Consider the following 17,372-nt stretch of genomic DNA (forward strand, 5'->3'; position numbering starts at 1 on the left):
GAATTTGCATAATAGCTAACCATATAACTTTAAGCTAAATCCAATAAATAAAGGCAAGCTTATTTCAGCTTTTAATCATGTTGGCTGAGGCATGAACTTTGGCCAAGACAACAGGAGAATTCCCATTTTTTTATTTGAGTAAAACTACATCCACCTGGATAGAGACAGGGTCTCAGTTTAACACCTTCGTCCAAAAAATGGCTTCACAACAATGCAGCACTTCCTCTGTTCTTTCTTGCAGAGTCTGTTCAGATTTTACAGCAAGTTTGCACAGGATTGTGAATCCATAATCTTCTGACTCATAAGTGAGTTTGTCATGAACTGTGTCACAGATTAATGATGGAAATATAGGTGATTTGGAAGTTGGGTTATTCTGGGAGCCAACAACTACAGCACTGTTCCAGGTCAGGTGATGTTGATGATTTTTACCTACTGCAGTATATACACTTATTTCTCAGATGTCTGTCTTTTTTAATGTAGTGATAACCAGACAAAATTACATTGTGTTGTCCATTCAGATTTTAAGAGGATTGGTATGTTGTACAGTAACTTCAATGTTTTTGCTAGGACTTCAGTAACAAGCAATATTAAGTCCATTTGTGTTGTGAAAAAAACTGGCACAATTACTGATTTTGTCTTTCCAATCTTTTGTTGAGAGAATATATCGAGCGGTTCAGTACTAGTACATTAGTAGTAGTAACTATAAATCTCCTCTTCAGTCCCCCATGATCAAGGATGACTTGCATCCACTCCAGTTTGAAGGGTTAGATTTAGGTTTTTTGTCACGTGTACCAAGATACAGTGAAAAGTATTGTTCTGTGTAAAGTCCAGGCAGATTGTTCGATACAAGACAAACATAGGACATACGATAAATACACAATGTAAATACATAGACAGAGATATCGGGTGAAGCATATGGAGTATAGTGCTACAACAGTGGAGAGAGATTGCTATCTGTAGAGATCTACCATGCAGATCTAGTGGCACTTGCGAATACTAAAATTCAGTCGAAATTCTAGTTAACACTTCTCGGGTGCAAATTAAAATTGTTTTTATTGACTCTAGTTGATTACAATTGAGAATCACTTAAATCTTATTCTCTAATAAGTCCGGCTAGCAAAAGGACTCAAACAGAAGCAATTTGTAGATATAACTTTCAAATAATACAGGAATGATTTTCTTGCTTACGGCAAACAGCTTGCAATAACTTCAAAAGTCAGAGTTAGAAAGTGAAATATGAAAGACAGAGAGACAGCGAATAGTTAAGTCAAAGTATAGATTGATTCCGGAATGGAATATGGCCGGACGAACTATCACCGTTATACTAAATCATATCAGTCTTTAGCCATTTAGCTATCCCCCTATGTAATCCTAATTGGTTTGGGTGAGAATCAAATAAGTTTGATTCGACGTTTAGCTGTCTGTAATGTGCAACATTAACTTGAAATCTTTCATTAATGAATTCTTATGTGCTATGGAATGCGATTCAGTGCCGTTATCGCAAGCAGCCTGAACTGGATTATTGCTGACTTGACTGTTAAGACAATGGCTCCTTTAGGTTCTCTGCTGTTGTCATGGAGCCTGCCCTGTCCTTGGTCACTTTATCTTGCAAATGTTTTTGTTAGCTGAATAAGAATGCTGTTTTAATCTATCTGTTTCTGTGCTCTGTTGAAGCTATGTTTTGCATGCTGAATATGTGTTTTGAAATGACCTGAGGTTATGAGTGAGTTTTAAAATGGTAATTAATAGACATGGGGCTTAATGCTAAATAGCTATCTTTTACCTATCACCTTTACCTATAGAAAATAGCTGGCTTCTACAGTCGGCCCTTTTGATAAATCAAAAGAATAAGTGAGATATTATCACAAGATAAAAAACACTATTAATGCAATAGGATAGGTAAAAGCGCAAAGAATAACTCATTCATATTGTCATTGCAGTTTTAAACAATAGAGTGGATAAGCATTGCATTACAAGCATTTCAGCAATAATTATTATAATTCGTAAAGAATCATTATTATAAAACAATTAATAAATTAATCAAATTTGATACTAATTCCGTATTAATAAATTATACAATATGTTAATAATACAGTCAAATAATTGATTGATCAGTAACATTTCAATGATATCTCATTTCGAGTTCATCTAATAGTTGTGCAGTTGGGTTCGTGTGAATTATTCTGATATTTGGTCCCTTGCGTTTAGCGAATAGTTCTTTGATGCACTTGATACATTGGCATGTTATGTAATCTTTTACCTATCACTTAGCTATCTTGTACCTATTGAAAATAGCTGGCTTCTACACTATCTCATGACTAACCTCTCGAAGCACTTCATAATGATAGATGTCAGGGCCAACCGGATTGTAGTCGTTGAGGCAAGTTGCCTGGTGGTTCTTTGGCATCGGTATGATAGTGGTCTTCTTGAAGAAGGTGGGAACATCTGAATGGAGTAGGGAGAGGTCGAAGATGTTGTATACTCTTCAGTGATGACTAGGTTGAGTGTGCAACCAGCAGACTGCAGGGCTGGTAGTGTTTGGAGGGACGAGTAGATGAGTAGTTTGGCGGATTGTGCACTCGTTCTGACGCCTTGATTTCCAGTGAAGTCTTTCGATGCGTTTGGTGCCTTCCCAAATGAACCTTCTCTATTTCGACCGATGACAAGCCAGGGTCTCCCAAAGGTCACCTCAGTGACCCTTTTCCTCAGTCGGCCGAAGGCTAAGCTGGCACATTGAAGGCAATGATGAATATCTATGTCTATCTTCATCGAAGATCTGGGAAATGGTCCACATTTTCCATGATCTCACTGTTGATCTTAATCATTAGGGGGAGGTGCTATGCTGTAAGAGCGGTTTGAAAGAGGACCTTAGTTTTTTGACTGTTTAGCAAAAGGCCCATTTCCTCATATGCCTTGGAGGAGATGACGATGACCTGGAGCCCAGCATCATCTGTATACTCGATTGAAAGATTGAAGTTGGAATGGTTTTGGTTTGAATGGGGCAATAGGTTGAACGGTTTCATGTCTGTAATTTACAGCTAGCAACTACATCCCATGTCACTGGTGGAGGTTTTGACTGAAGAAATTGGATGTAATGCATGTCTATAACAGACTAAAAATATTAAATTAATAGCAAAAATGTGATTCCGACTCGACCCACAACATGGATGATTGTTTCATTGCAAATTTTCCAGTGTGTACTTAAGATCCTTGTTTATGGTGTCCAAAGAATTGCTTGAACTGTTGGCCAAAGCAGAGGTTACTGTTGCGTCTAGACTGTATTTGAGCCAAAAGTTGAAAGTACAGTAACCCTTCATTAGCATAACAATTTATTTTGGAAGCTGTGATATAAAAAAAGTAGAACTAACAATGAAATACAGAATTTTATCACATAGCCATCTATAAGAACGAGACCAGAAAAACTCCTTTCCTTGACTTGTCAACTAATCTAATCCACTGAATGTTCTGGGAAATGTTAAAGCACAGAGAAATTTCATAATGATTGGCTTGTTTTCTTGTAACCATGTCAAGGAATTTCAGATGTAAGAGGCTCTTGTATGCTTTACATGGTGTGAACTTCAGTTGAGCAATGTATCTTTTATTTATTTGTCCTGGGAACTGGTAACAAAATCCCTATTTCAACACATTTTATTGACAGAGGGATTTATAGTTAAACATTGGTCTCTTTTGATACAATGTACATATGTGGAAGAATGCGCTATTAAACAATGTACAAGTGACAGTGGATCACTTTTTAAAAATTATTTGGCCTGCTTTCACCAGTATATCTAACATGTGGCGGTGGCATGGTGGACAATGATTAGCACTGCTGCCTTACAGCACCAGGGACCCAGGTTTGGGTGACTTGTGTGGAGTTTGCATGTTCCCTCGTGCCTGTGGGTTTCCTCTGGGTGCTCTGGTTTCCTCCCACAGTTCAAAGATGTGCATCGTAGGTGGGTGATTGGGAGAGAGCGGGAGAGGATCGGGTCAGATTCAAATGGGCGAGATAACCGCCTCCTGCACCATTGGGATTCTATGGATGCAGTTGCTCTCTTAGATGTTCTCTTATAGAGTCAGAATCATTGCAACACAGAAAATCGCCATTTTTTAAAAAATCATTCATGGGATGTGGGCTTTGTTGGCTTGGCCAGCATTTAATGCCCATCCCTAATTACCCTTGAGATGGTGGTGGTGAGCTTATTGAATGTTGCTGGAGCTCATCCAGGCAAGTGGAGAATATTTCATCACACTCTTGACTTTGCTTTGTAGTTGGTGGACAGGCTTTGGGGAGTCGGGAGGTGAGTTACTCGACACAGGATTCCTAGCCTTTCACCTGCTTGTGTCACCATAGTATCCATATGGTTGGCCCAGTTCAATTTCTGGTCAATGGTAACACGCCCCCCCCCCCAGGATGTTCATAGTGGGAGGAGACCGCAATGGCAATGCCATTGAATGTCAAGGGAGATGGTCATTGCTTAGCACTTGAGGCACAAATGCTACTTGCTACTTGTCAGTTCAAGTCGAGGTCTTGCTGGATTTGGACATGGACTGGTCAGCTGAGTCCATGCTGGGTTTCTGGAGCAATCCAGTCAGTCCCATTTTCCCTTTATTCCCATAGTGCTCATCCAGTTTCCTTTTGAAGTCATTCATCATTCCACTTACACCACCCTCATTGGCAGAGAGTTCCAGGTTACTGTATAGTTCATCCTCACACCTTGTATCGCTTGCCCAAAGCTTTAAAAAATGTCCCCCATTCCTTGTCAGCTAATTGGAAGAGCTTCTCTTTGTCTATCTTATCTAAACATATTCTGTTGTATCTCACTGTGAAATCTTCCCATAATCTGGCTTTTTACCAAGGAGACCAACTTCAGCTTCTCCAACATTACCTTGACTCTAAAATCCCACTTCCTTAGAACCATTCTGGTAAATTTCCTTTGCATCCTCTCAAGAGCTCTCGCATCCTTCCTAAAGTATGTTGACCAGAGGTGGTGAAAATGATCAGTTGTGGTCTAACCAGAACTTTATAAAGGCTCAGTGTAACTTTTCTGCTTTTGTCATTAATCCCTCCAATTATGAAGCCCAAGACCCCATATGTTTTGGGGCTAACTGCTCTCAATATGTACTGCCACCTTCAAAGACCTCTGCATACGAACCCAAAAGTTCCTATATACTCTTTAAGAACTGTTCCATTTAGTCTGTGTTGCCTCAACTTGACTCTGCTGCCAAAATGTGCCACCTCACATTTCTGTGTTAAATTCCATCTGCCACTTGTCTGTCCATTGGTTTATCCTTTCTGTGTCCTTGCCCCTTCTGCTATCTCAACTCCATTTCCTTCAGCAACTTGTCATGCAAGCCACCCAGACAGAGGTGGAGATTTATCCATTCTAAGCGGAGCCAGCCTTTCCAATACAATTTTCCTATTAATTTTCACCACATCTATTACATGCATCTCCACTTCTACCAATGTTTTGTCAAGCTTCCTCTAAGCAAATATCCGGTGGGAGGGGGGAGAACAGGCCCTCGTCTATCTAACCCCCTTGGTCGGTCACAGTTTCGCTTTCACAAGAATGTGCCTTTTCCGAATCCGAATGTGTTTAATTATTTAAGCTGTGAGCAATAAGGGGTCAATCGAACATGGTTTTCTGGAGTCAAAAAAAGCCAAGTTATTAATTACAAAACCCGAGAAAAATAATAAAAGTGTGACATCAAGGCAGTCAGTCCTCATACAATAATCTGGGCCCACACAAACACACAGAGATGTATCAGAAATAAGGTGAGTTGAGTCCAATGAAAAAAAGTAAAAGAATGTATGGTTAAGTGTCCTTTGATTGTCCTTGAGGTATAGATTTTAAATGCTGCAGCCGATTTAGGTTGGTTTGTTCCTTGGGTATGGTCCAGCATCAAACCTTGAATTGCTATTACCCCATGCCTTGCTATAGTCTAATTCCTCCCCACTCTTCATTTATCATCTTCTAGGAACACGGTACAGTTGACTTTAGGTGAAGTCCACCAAATGAATGCTTCCCTTGAACTGCACTGATTGTACTGTCTTGGAAAATGAAATCTTTCTTTGGCACAAATGCTTAAAATCTACCTCCCTTTTCAAGTATGAACCACAGCGTCGAGGTGATCACTCTCCCTTTCCAAAGTGTTCCCCATGTGCTTAATATTAGGAAAATTGATACCATTATGGGGTGGCACAGTGGGTGGCACTGCTGCCTCACAGCTCCAGGGTCCCGGGTTCAATTCCAGCCTCGGGTGACTGTTTGTGGAGTGTGATGTTTCTCCCCGTGCTTGCATGAGTTTCTTCTGGGTATTCCGGTTTCCTCCCACAGTCCAAAGATGTGCAGGTTAGGTGGATTGGCCATGCAAAATTGCCCCTTGGTGTCCAAAAGGCTAGGTAGGGTTACGGGGATAGGTTGGAGGAGTGGGCTAAAGTAGGGTGCTCTTTCCAAGGGCCGGTGCAGACTTGATGGGCTGAATGGCTTCTTGCACTGTAAATTCTATGAAACTTTGCCACTAACTCCTTTCCCAGCCTCTGAATCCATTCCCCACTATGAAAACATTCTGAGTGCATACAATAGTTCTAGTTCTGTTGGATTGAGATGTTAATCCAACATAATAAATAAATAATTGACTTTCCAACTTGTGTTGTCTCTCCAGTCAGCATTTTGAACTGTGTGCACAGTGATATATCGTTGTTAGCTTGTCTGTCACAGTGGATGGCAGAAAAATTTGATTTGCTGAATCACACAACAAAGTTACCATACTTTAATTAGGAACAAAATATCATGCTTCTTCAAAGGTCTTTTAATTTTAAGCAGTTTGCAAGCTTGCTGGTGGCATGACTCACATTTGTTCCCAAATGAATATTTTTTGGTGGATAACACAACTGTGACTTTGTATTCTGAATGCTAACAAAAGTGGATGAAGTGAAACCTCAGCAATGTAGGTTTGATTAAAGTGAAGAAAATACTTCTGTTTGCCAGAATCTAAGCTGGGAAAAACATCATTTTATTTTACAATGCTTTTATGGCATAATAAGTTGCTGCACTTTAGAAGTAATATGGGTAATTCAAGTGTGTCAAGACTCCACAGGAATAGTTAGTATTTAAGATGAATCCGTTTTAGGTCAGAAGTACAAGTGCTGTTGTCACTGCATCACAACAACACACATCAGTCGAGGAAAATTGAAGTGAAATGCAGGATTGTCAACATTCACAATGCTCCTGGAGTCTCCTTGCCATAGGAGACGGGCCTTGGAAAATGTAAAGTATTGACATGCCTTGTCTTCATGGCACTCCGGGACTCCCTGTAAATCGATGAAAATCCTTTTTCTACTGTAGTATTTCCTGAGAAATCTGTATTTATCATCATTTACCTGTACAAGCTCAGTTAGTCTTTTGCTAATATTTATAAAGGTGAGTGGAAAATAATTGCAACATCATTTCTGGGATTTTGTACTTAATTATTTTTAAAACTTTGATTTATCACAGTTATCCCTTATTAAAGCTACCTCTGCCAGGAACAGGACCTGTGGAGTTCACAACACCTGTGAAGGATTACTCTATACCCCCACTTGAACCAAATCCACGACACACTGATCAGAGTGATAGACCAGATTGGGTAAGTTCTGCACTGTTCAACTGTTTGACTATTACATCTCCTGTAGGAAAGTTGTTGCCATTTCAGTAAAGTAGGTAATGGTGAACACTAAGGTTAGCTGTCTCTGACGCACCCCTTCACTTTGGGAGAGGAGTGCTTCAGGGCAGCCCTTTGTCTGGCCAACTGCATTCTATCTGCATAGAAAGAGAATTGTCAGCCCGAGAATTCAGTACCACTTGTCGCAAGTTTGTCAGTAGTCGTGAAAGTAATCTCAGATGATCACTTGTCACATAAGAAGTGAATCGTATTAAGAAATATTGAACAAATTGCATGATGTAGGGTATATACTTATAGTTAATATTTAGTTGGAGGCATAAATGTAAAAATCTAAATTTTTAAAAACACATTGAATGTTCAGATGAAACTATCAACAAATATTCTTTATTGTCACAAGTAGGCTTACATTAACACTGCAATGAAGTTACTGTGAAAGGCCCCTAGCCACCACATTCCGGCGCCTGTTTGGGTACACAGAGGAAGAATTCAGAATGATCAAATTACCTAACAGCACATCTTTCGGGACAATATCATTTTGTTGTTTAAAGTTTGGAATATAATTGAATTGGCCTCAAATTCTGTGACCCAACTTACTGCTGGTGGAGGATTCTGTACTAGTTTGACAATGGTGTAGTTTCTCCCTCGTTCTCTTTCTGTTGTTCATGAGATGTAGGCATCACCAGCATTTAATGCCCATCCCTAATTCTCCTTGAGAAGATTATGGAGAGCTCTGATCTGGAACCACTGCGGTTCCCCTCCCCCCATGGTGCTGTTGGGTAGGGAGTTCCAGGACGTTGACCCAGTAATGATGGAGGCACAGCAACATATTTTGCTACTATGGTGGATGACTTGGAAGAGAACTTGCAGTTGGTATTCTAAGGCATCTGCTGAACCTATCCTTATAGATGGTAGAGTTGTAGGTTTGGGGGCTTTTTGGCAAGTTTCTACAGTGCATTTTCTCGATGCTACAGCATAGTCATGGTGCACCAGTAATGGAGGCAGTGAATGTTTAGCGTGGTGAATGGGGTACCAATCAAACTAGTTGCTGTGTCCTGGTTGGTGTCAAGCTGCTTGATTGAATTAGATCTGTGCTCATCCAGTCAAGTGGAGAGTATTGTGTCAGACTTTTGACTTGTGCAGGGCATCAAGAGTTGAGTTACTTGCCACAGAATAGACAATCACTGACCAATTCTTTCAGAGCACAATTTTTTGCTGTTAGTTTGGTTTCCAGTCAGTAAAGAGACCCCTCCTGCCCCAGACCTGAATGTTGTATGTGGGCATGGACTGCTTCATTTAAGAAGTTGTGAAGGGAAGTGAACACTGCAGTAATCAGTAAACTCCCCCCTTCTAACTTTGTGATGAAGAGAAGGTCATTGATGAAGCAGCTGCAGATGGGTCTAGTACACTGCCCTAAGAAACTCCTGCATCGATGTCTTGAGGCTGAAATGATTGACCTATAACAACCACACCATCTTCCTCTGTGCTAGGCTCTGACCCCAGTTAGTGGAAGCCATCTCCCTCAATCCCACTGACTTTAATTTTACTCAGGCTCTTTGATGCCACACTCAGTCAAATGCAGCCCTAGTTGTAAAGACCTCACCTCTGGGATTTGTTTGTTTGAGCCAAGGCTCGAATTGGTTATTGAGCTGATTGGTCCTGGTAGAACCCTAACTCAACATTGGTGAGTAAGTGCTGCTTGTTGGCACTGTCAACAGCACTTTCTGTTACTTTGCTGATGATTGAGAGTAGACCAATGTGGTTGAATTTGTCCTTTCCTGCAGACAAGACATATCTATGCAATATTTATTTTTGTCGGAGAGGTGCCAATGTTGCAGTTGTACTGGTATAATGTGGTAGAATTATTTTTTCCTTCTGATGGCTCTCAGTGCCCCATGGGTACCCAGTTTTGAACTGCTAAATCTGTTTTGAATCTATCCCATTTAGCACAGTGGTAGTGCCACAGAACAAAATGAAGGGTGTCCTTGGAATAAAGATGGAATTTAATCTTCACAATGACTGTGTGGTGGTTACTTATACCAATACTGTCATGATCATCTGCAGTAGGTAGATGGTAAGGAAAAGGTCAGGTAGGTTTTTCCTTCTGTTGGTTTCCTCTCCCCACCTGCGGCAGGCCCAGCCTGTCAGATGTGTCCTCTGAGACTCAACCAGCTCAGTCGGTAGTAGTGTTGTTGAACCAAAATTGCCCCTGACCAGAGTCACATTGGTGGTGTTGTTTTCCTGAATGGTTGTTCAGAGTGGTGGTCAAAATAGAGGAGTACTGCCAACAGCTGAGAGAGGGTGATGAGCTGTAATCGGCATGGGGTTTCCATGCTCATGTTTTACCTGATGTCAGGAGACCTCATGAGGCATAGTGTAAATGTTAAACAATCCTAAGACCACTTCCTCTAGACTGCATGCTACTATGCCGCCACCTCCCAGTGGATTTGACCTACCAGTGTGAAAGGATTACCCAGTGTTGCTCTTATTAGCCTTAGTTTTATTAGCTCTGATTATGTCACCTTTGCTCACGAGTCGCCAGGTATCTTTCTGATACCGCCACGTGGTTCAAGCTCGAGTTATGATTAATAAGTCAGCACACCGCTTAGTAAGATTGAAATCAACGGTCATTTATTATGTACAGCAATAAATACTTACACAATAATCCTACTTTCTATATCACTACCTACCACTACTGGCCAATACTTAACTTTTGGGAATGGCCCACCAGGTCAGGGAAACGAATGGTTTGTCGAATTGGGTCTGGCCTGCGGGATTCAAAAGGCTGATACAGGTCGATGGCTAGGAGTCTCTATCGAGTAGCGATCGCTGGAGTCAAACTTGCGGTTTCTGACCGATGGTTCTTGCAAAGGTTGTGAGCAGGAGAAGAGGGGAGAGAAGGGCCGATCTGAACTTGGCCCCTCAATTTATAGGGCCCAGGGGCTTTCCGCCTCTCGGGGCAGACCTTGACCCTGAGTCCCAAGTGATTGGACTTGTTCCCAATCACTGGGTTCGATATGCTCCATTGAACCCCGATTCCTTGATCGGGGGGTGGTCGTTCACCTGTCTTTGTCTCGGCCACTGCTGGCGCCGAGAGGTCTGGCCCGGCATTCAATTGCTAATATGTTGCAATTGTTCCCGGGGATAGCCGATTAAACTGTAGATGTCTGTGTTGATGTGCTGCTAATGGTCGCAGGTATCGATCTGGGTTGACTTCCCCAGAACCGAATACACTATTCTGTCTGCAGCTGTCCGTTTGTGCCCTGTTGGCTGCTTTTCCCATCAGCCTTTTCGGTTAGCCATTTTATATCGGGTTTTGGCCAAATTAATCGGGAATCAGCCATTTTAGGTGGCTACACCAGGTTGGTGATGATCTCTTCTGCAATCCCTGTTCCTCTGGCTGTCTTTCCTCTTGCTAGCTGTGTGGTGGTATCCACCTATTTTAAAAGCTGATCAGAACTGATTTTATATTCAATCATATATTCACTTTATATTAAAAACTGATCAGAACTGATGTTATATTAGATCATGTATTTAACCCTATATTAAAAACTGATGACTGATGAAGTCATTTATCTCTTGTAAACCAGCACTTATCGCAATAATGTTTTCAACATGTATTACAGACATTGGGCGCTATTCTCTGAAATGGAGACAGAGTGTTTGCGCCGTCGTGAACGCCGTCGAGGTTCACAACGGCGTGAAACGGCCCCTATCCCGACCGATTCAGGGCCCGAAAATGGGCTAGGAGCGGCGCCGCGTCATTTACGCGTGCCAGGCGTGGCGCCGCATACATGACGCGGCCGGCACCGCATAACTGGCGTCACCCGCGCATGCGTGGTTGCCATCCTCCCCGAGTCCACCCCACAAGAAGGTGTCCGACGGATCTTGCGGGGCTGCGGAAGAATTGAGGTCCTCCTTCAGAGAGGACGGCCCGACGATCAGTGGGCACCGATCGCGGGCCAGACCCCATTTGAGGCCCCACTCCCGGGTGCAGGATCCCCCCTCCCCAGCGTTCCCGCGGCTGTTCCCGCCGGCAGAGACCAGGTGTGGACAGCGCCTGAGGGAACCCGCCGTTTTGGCCAGGCCGCTCGGCCCATCCGGCACTGGGAATCGCGGGGGTACCAGTGAATCGCCATTTTGGCGGTCTCGGGCGATTCACTGGACCGCGCCGCACAAAACCCGATTGTGCCGATCTGGCTGCTTCCGTGAATCGCAGGAGGGTGTCGGACCGGCGTCGTGGGAAAATTTGGCGACCCAGGCGATTCTCCAAACCGACGCAGGAGTGGAGAATCGTGCCCATTATCTTTGTAACGGTCCAGGTGCAGTGAACTCATTAAGTCTAGTGGCCTTGACTGGAAATAAGCTTTGCCAACTAAGGGAGGAAATTGCTTGTCTAATGGCCTTGCCACTAAGGGAGGCTACTGTTTGGCAAGAGGCCTTGCCAAGAAGGGAGGCTGGTGTTTTTCTGAAGATAGCTACCGGATCAACTGAGTATCTTTAGGAACAGGTGCCCTGCTGGACCTCCCTAGAAACCAAGGCCTTGCCGACCAAGAGAGAGACTGCTCTTTGTCTCGAAATAACTGGGGAGTCAATCTATTTTTCAGAAGCAGATGCTCTGCAAAAAACTCCCTTGAACTCCCTACGTAAGAAAACCCTATATAAATGTTTAAGCACAGGCTGCGAAAGTTAGAGTTTCGACTGGAGAGCTATTTAAGAGATTGCTGGGTGTTTATTTGACCAAGCTACTATCTCGACTCATAGAGTACTGCTCATTGATTGAGTATTGAATTCCGAGGCTACTAGTCGATGCAAGTATGAGATGTTTATAGCTTAAGCAAATATGTAGTTAAGAAGCTCACATGCTAACTCATCATATATCCTGTATTTGTCAAACTGTACAGGGGCTGTTTAGCACAGGGCTAAATTGCTGGCTTTGAAAGCAGACCAAAGCAGGCCAGTAGCACTGTTCGATTCCCGTAACAGCCTCCCCGAACAGGCGCTGGAATGTGGCGACTAGGGGCTTTTCACAGTAATTTCATTTGAAGCCTACTTGTGACAATAAGCGATTTCCATTCATTTCATTTACCAAAAATACTTGTATTACCCTTTTTCTTTAAATAAATTGCGTAAATATTTTACCATACAGATCCGTGTCTATTTTAATAAATAAGAGCGACATTTAACTAAGGCTCATCATATTCTCACCCTTTGAGGCTATCGGAAGGGTCACTTAACCATGCCTAGTTCTCAAGAATTAGAAATATTTAGTTGAAGTAAAGGAAAAGATAGCCATCTAAGTCATAGTCTATCCTGTACACTGAAGGTAGTGAAAGCAAGGCACATTGTGATTACTATAATTAGAACTCCCAAATAGCGAGCCTTACTTTAGATATTCACAAGACCTTGTCTGGTAGCTTACAACTTCGACTAATCGGGAAGATCTTAGATAGAATACTCCTCGACTGTCACATCTGTATTCTTTCTCCTGCTTCTGATGTTTCCAATTTTAATGTCACTAATTGCAGTATCTTTTCCTCCTTAAACCTATGCCTACCTCCTCATCTTCCAACTGTACTAATTCGATGGTCACAAAGTTTGGCTCTGAGGAACTGGTAGTTTCAGCACTCTCCGTACCATTTTAATAGAAACATGGGATCTGTGTCACTTATGCCCAATTGTGGTGTTACTTTTCCTGAAGTATTAAGACCGTTGGTGCAGATGTTGGATGCACATTCCAGAAGTATGCTGAGTATGCAGATTCAGAGTCTAATGCTGATTTGATGCAAGACCAGCTATTTTGCTCCCTGCCACACAAGTTAATGTCTTCTCGTAAATGTGTTCAGCAGCACAGTGGCACTTCACTCTTCCCCAACCTCACCACCACTGGTGCTGTTTGAAAAGATCATCAACAACTTGCATATTAGTTGTTTACTCCTTACTACTGTAGAAATACTGGGTCCTTGGAGGAATTATAATTGTTGACACAATTTTGAGATGGGGGGGTGGGGGGGGAGGAGTTATCCCTAGTCGTGGCTGATGTTTGTCCCACAACCCGGGAATCATAAAACCTGCAATCCAAAAATCAGATTATCTTACATTACCACACATCTGTTTGTGGAAGCTTGTTGTGCAAATTGGTTGTCATATTTCTTACATTATAACAGTGACTACACTTCAAAAATATTTCCTTCGTTATGAAACACTTTGGGCCGCCAGCCTGATTGCAAAAGGCACACTATAAATACAAGTCTTTCCTTCTATTTTTAAACATTACTGTTTAGATGTTAGATGAGCACAGAATTCCCTATCTAGACTCGCAGCTGAATAATTGCGCACTTGAGTGAAGGATGGCTTCCAGCTAAGAAACTCATGCCTCATAAAGGAGTTGAGAGATTCCAGGATGATGGAAAACAAAATTGGCTGAAGCGAAGTCTTCGGGTTGCACACTATCCTTTATTTCTCATTGTCAAATTGACATCCTTCGTCTATTGAGATCAATTATCTACAGTGAGATTGAATTTGATCGAAAATTTATGGCACAAAAGGAGGCTGATCAAAAAAGAGCTAACCAGCCAAATTCCACTTCCCAGCTGTTGCTGTGTAGCCCTGTATGTTAAGGCAGTTTAACTATATTCAAATATTTTTAGATGCAATGAGCGTCCCTGCTTCTACCTCTGATACTTTTCAGTCATATACAAAGAACAAAGAAATGTACAGCACAGGAACAGGCCCTTCGGCCCTCCAAGCCCGTGCCGACCATGCTGCCCGACTAAACTACAATCTTCTACACTTCCTGGGTCCGTATCCTTCTATTCCCATCCTATTCATATATTTGTCAAGATGCCCCTTAAATGTCCCTATCGTCCCTGCTTCCACTACCTCCTCCGGTAGCGAGTTCCAGGCACCCACTACCCTCTGCGTAAAAAACTTGCCTCGTACATCTACTCTAAACCTTGCCCCTCTCACCTTAAACCTATGCCCCCTAGTAATTGACCCCTCTACCCTGGGGAAAAGCCTCTGACTATCCACTCTGTCTATGCCCCTCATAATTTTATATACCTCTATCAGGTCTCCCCTCAACCTCCTTCGTTCCAGTGAGAACAAACCGAGTTTATTCAATCGCTCCTCATAGCTAATGCCCTCCATACCAGGCAACATTCTGGTAAATCTCTTCTGCACCCTCTCTAAAGCAGAGAGAAGTAAACATACATTTGTAATTAAAAACATACAGAATTCCATTAAAGTACATGCTATTACTCTTTTAGCTGCCTCTGATCCTACTGAAGCACTCAGACATCAAAGATTTTACAATGTTTTCTTGACCAATTTTTCTTCCCTTCCTGACTTGAAAATAATGATAGGCTGGTTAATGAATGCACGATAAAAGCAATGCTTGACTTCCTTACATGTCTTGTTCTGTTTGCGAACATTGGTACTTACTTTGACTCTTTGCGGGAATGGGGATGAGTGCAACTTCCATCTGGGTTACATTCAACAGATTACCAGTTGGCAATCAGTCCTTCCATTCCCACTTGTTATCCCAGGGATGCTAAAATGAGTTGCACCATTTCCACTTACTGAAAAAAATCCACTCAAAATTATATAGACCAGAAGCCAAGCCTGGAATCTAGAGTTAGGTTGCAGATTAACCACAATCTGATTGAATGATAGAACATGCCTGAAGGGCTAAATGATCTACTTGAGTTTTTTATGTTCTTGTTCCCTTATCTCATTGCCATAATATATAGCATATTAGTCTAACAAGCCATTCAGCACGTGGATTTTTAAACATTAATTCTTATGCTTTCAAAATAAGTCCACCATAATAATGTACTTGTGATTATTATCATGAATGGTAATTGAAAGTAGGTTTGGAGGAAGGCCTTACAGCTTATCCTCAATTACAACCTACTGTACTCCCACAGACACCTATTATTAATTTAAATCTTGCAATTTTCTTGGAGCAAAGTATGATTTATTTTAAATGGATTGTTTTCCAGATATTCAGTAGCCCTGAGCCAGAGATAACTTTCTATGATTTATTCACAGTTTATATCTTATTGACCTATCTCATTCTCACATGTCTTACATTCTTTACAATGTCAGTTAAATAGCTCTTGAGTGATTTCAGTGTGCTATGGAGTATTGTGTAAAAGAGAGTTTAATGCCCCGGCCAAAAAGGCTGAAAAATGCAGCTAGTAAGATTCTTCTCCTTACTGAGTGGCCACTTCAATATTTGAATGTATTGACCTTATGTTGCAGCCTTATATATTCTCCCATGACCATTTAACGCTCGTAATATGTTGTATTTGATCCTGAGAGTAGCTCGCGATCACGTATTTATCCCATGACGACGACTATCTACTTCCACTTTTTTAAAAATTCCTTTATAATGTGGGCATTGCTGGTTCAGCCAGCATTTATTGCCCATCAATTTTAAGGGTATTTTAAGAGTCAACCACATTGCTGTGCTTTTGGAGTCACATTAGGACATTAGTAAACCAGATGAGTTTTTACGACAATCGGCGGTGTTGATTAGACGTTTCATTACAGATTTGTATTGAATTCAAATTTTGGCATCCGTCATGGTGGGATTTTCCTGGATCTCTGGATTATTAGTCCAGTGACAATACCATTACACCACTGTCTCCCTCTGTAACCTTGCCTGACTCTGGCCCTGCCTGAGGTCAAACTCTCCTCCATGCCCTTGTTACCTTTAGAAATGATTATTCAGGGGCTGGTTTAGCACAGTGGGCTAAACAGCTGACTTGTAATGCAGAACAATGCCAGCAGCGCGGGTTCAATTCCCATACCGGCCTCCCCCCACAGGTGCCGGAATGTGGCGACTAGGGGCTTTTTGCAGTAGTTTCATTGAAGCCTACTTGTGACAATAACCGATTTTCATTTCATTTCAATGCTCAGCTCCAACCATGTTAACTTCTCACTCCCTACATACATTTGTGTTAATCCAAAACTCTACTGTCTGGATATTAACTTGTAGTTTTGTCCAGCCATCATACCTGTGCTTGCTGATCTACACTAGTGCCCAGTATGACATCACCTCACTTGTAAAATCCTCATCCTTGTTTTCCAAACCCTTTATAGCCTCACCCTTCCCTATTCTGTAGCCCTACAAACCTATGAGGTCCCTGCAGTCCTGTAAACCAACATCTTCGTAATGCCCAATTTTAACCTCAAAACCATTAGTGGTCATGCTTTCAGCTTTCTTTTTTTATAAATTTAGAGTACCCAATTCATTTTTTCCGACGAAGGGGCAATTTAGCGTGGCCACGCCACCTAATCTGCACATCTTTGGGTTTAGGGGGTGAAACCCACACAAACACGGGGAGAATGTGCAAACTTCACACGGACAGTGACCCAGGGCCGGGATTGAACCTGGGACCTCGGCACCGTGAGGCAGGAGTGCTAACCATTGTGCCACAGTGCTGCCGAATGCTTTCAGTTTTCTCCAGGCTCTGGAGTTTCCTCCGTGAACTCGTCTGCCTTCTACTTCTCTTGTCTCCTTTTAAGGTGCTCTGTAAAATTCACCTCTTAGATAAACGTTGTACAGCTGACTTGAAATCTCCTGTCAAAGGTTTTTATTGAAACCTTCCTTGATGAGCTCCATGCGACATTTCGCAATGTTAAATGTGCGATATAAATGCAAATTGTGTAGAGATGAAGGACCAAACTGACGATCAAATAGTCAA

The 17,372-nt window shown here is 42.1% G+C and overlaps 1 protein-coding gene across 3 annotated transcripts in view; it reads left to right on the plus strand.

Annotated features, from left to right (window-relative positions):
• The window catches only part of scap (SREBF chaperone), a 193,613-nt gene that overhangs the window by 69,468 nt on the left and 106,773 nt on the right, over positions 1 to 17,372 (plus strand). For 2 of the 3 annotated variants that reach the window (XM_072468197.1, XM_072468196.1), the window contains one exon: positions 7,497 to 7,626. The exons of the other annotated variant lie outside the window; for it this stretch is intronic. In XM_072468197.1, coding sequence (XP_072324298.1) covers positions 7,497 to 7,626 — 130 coding nt within the window. The remainder of the gene's footprint in view (positions 1 to 7,496; positions 7,627 to 17,372) is intronic. 3 annotated transcript variants of the gene reach the window in all.

The sequence above is a fragment of the Scyliorhinus torazame genome, chromosome 11, assembly GCF_047496885.1.
Source record: "Scyliorhinus torazame isolate Kashiwa2021f chromosome 11, sScyTor2.1, whole genome shotgun sequence".
NCBI lineage: Eukaryota > Metazoa > Chordata > Chondrichthyes > Carcharhiniformes > Scyliorhinidae > Scyliorhinus > Scyliorhinus torazame.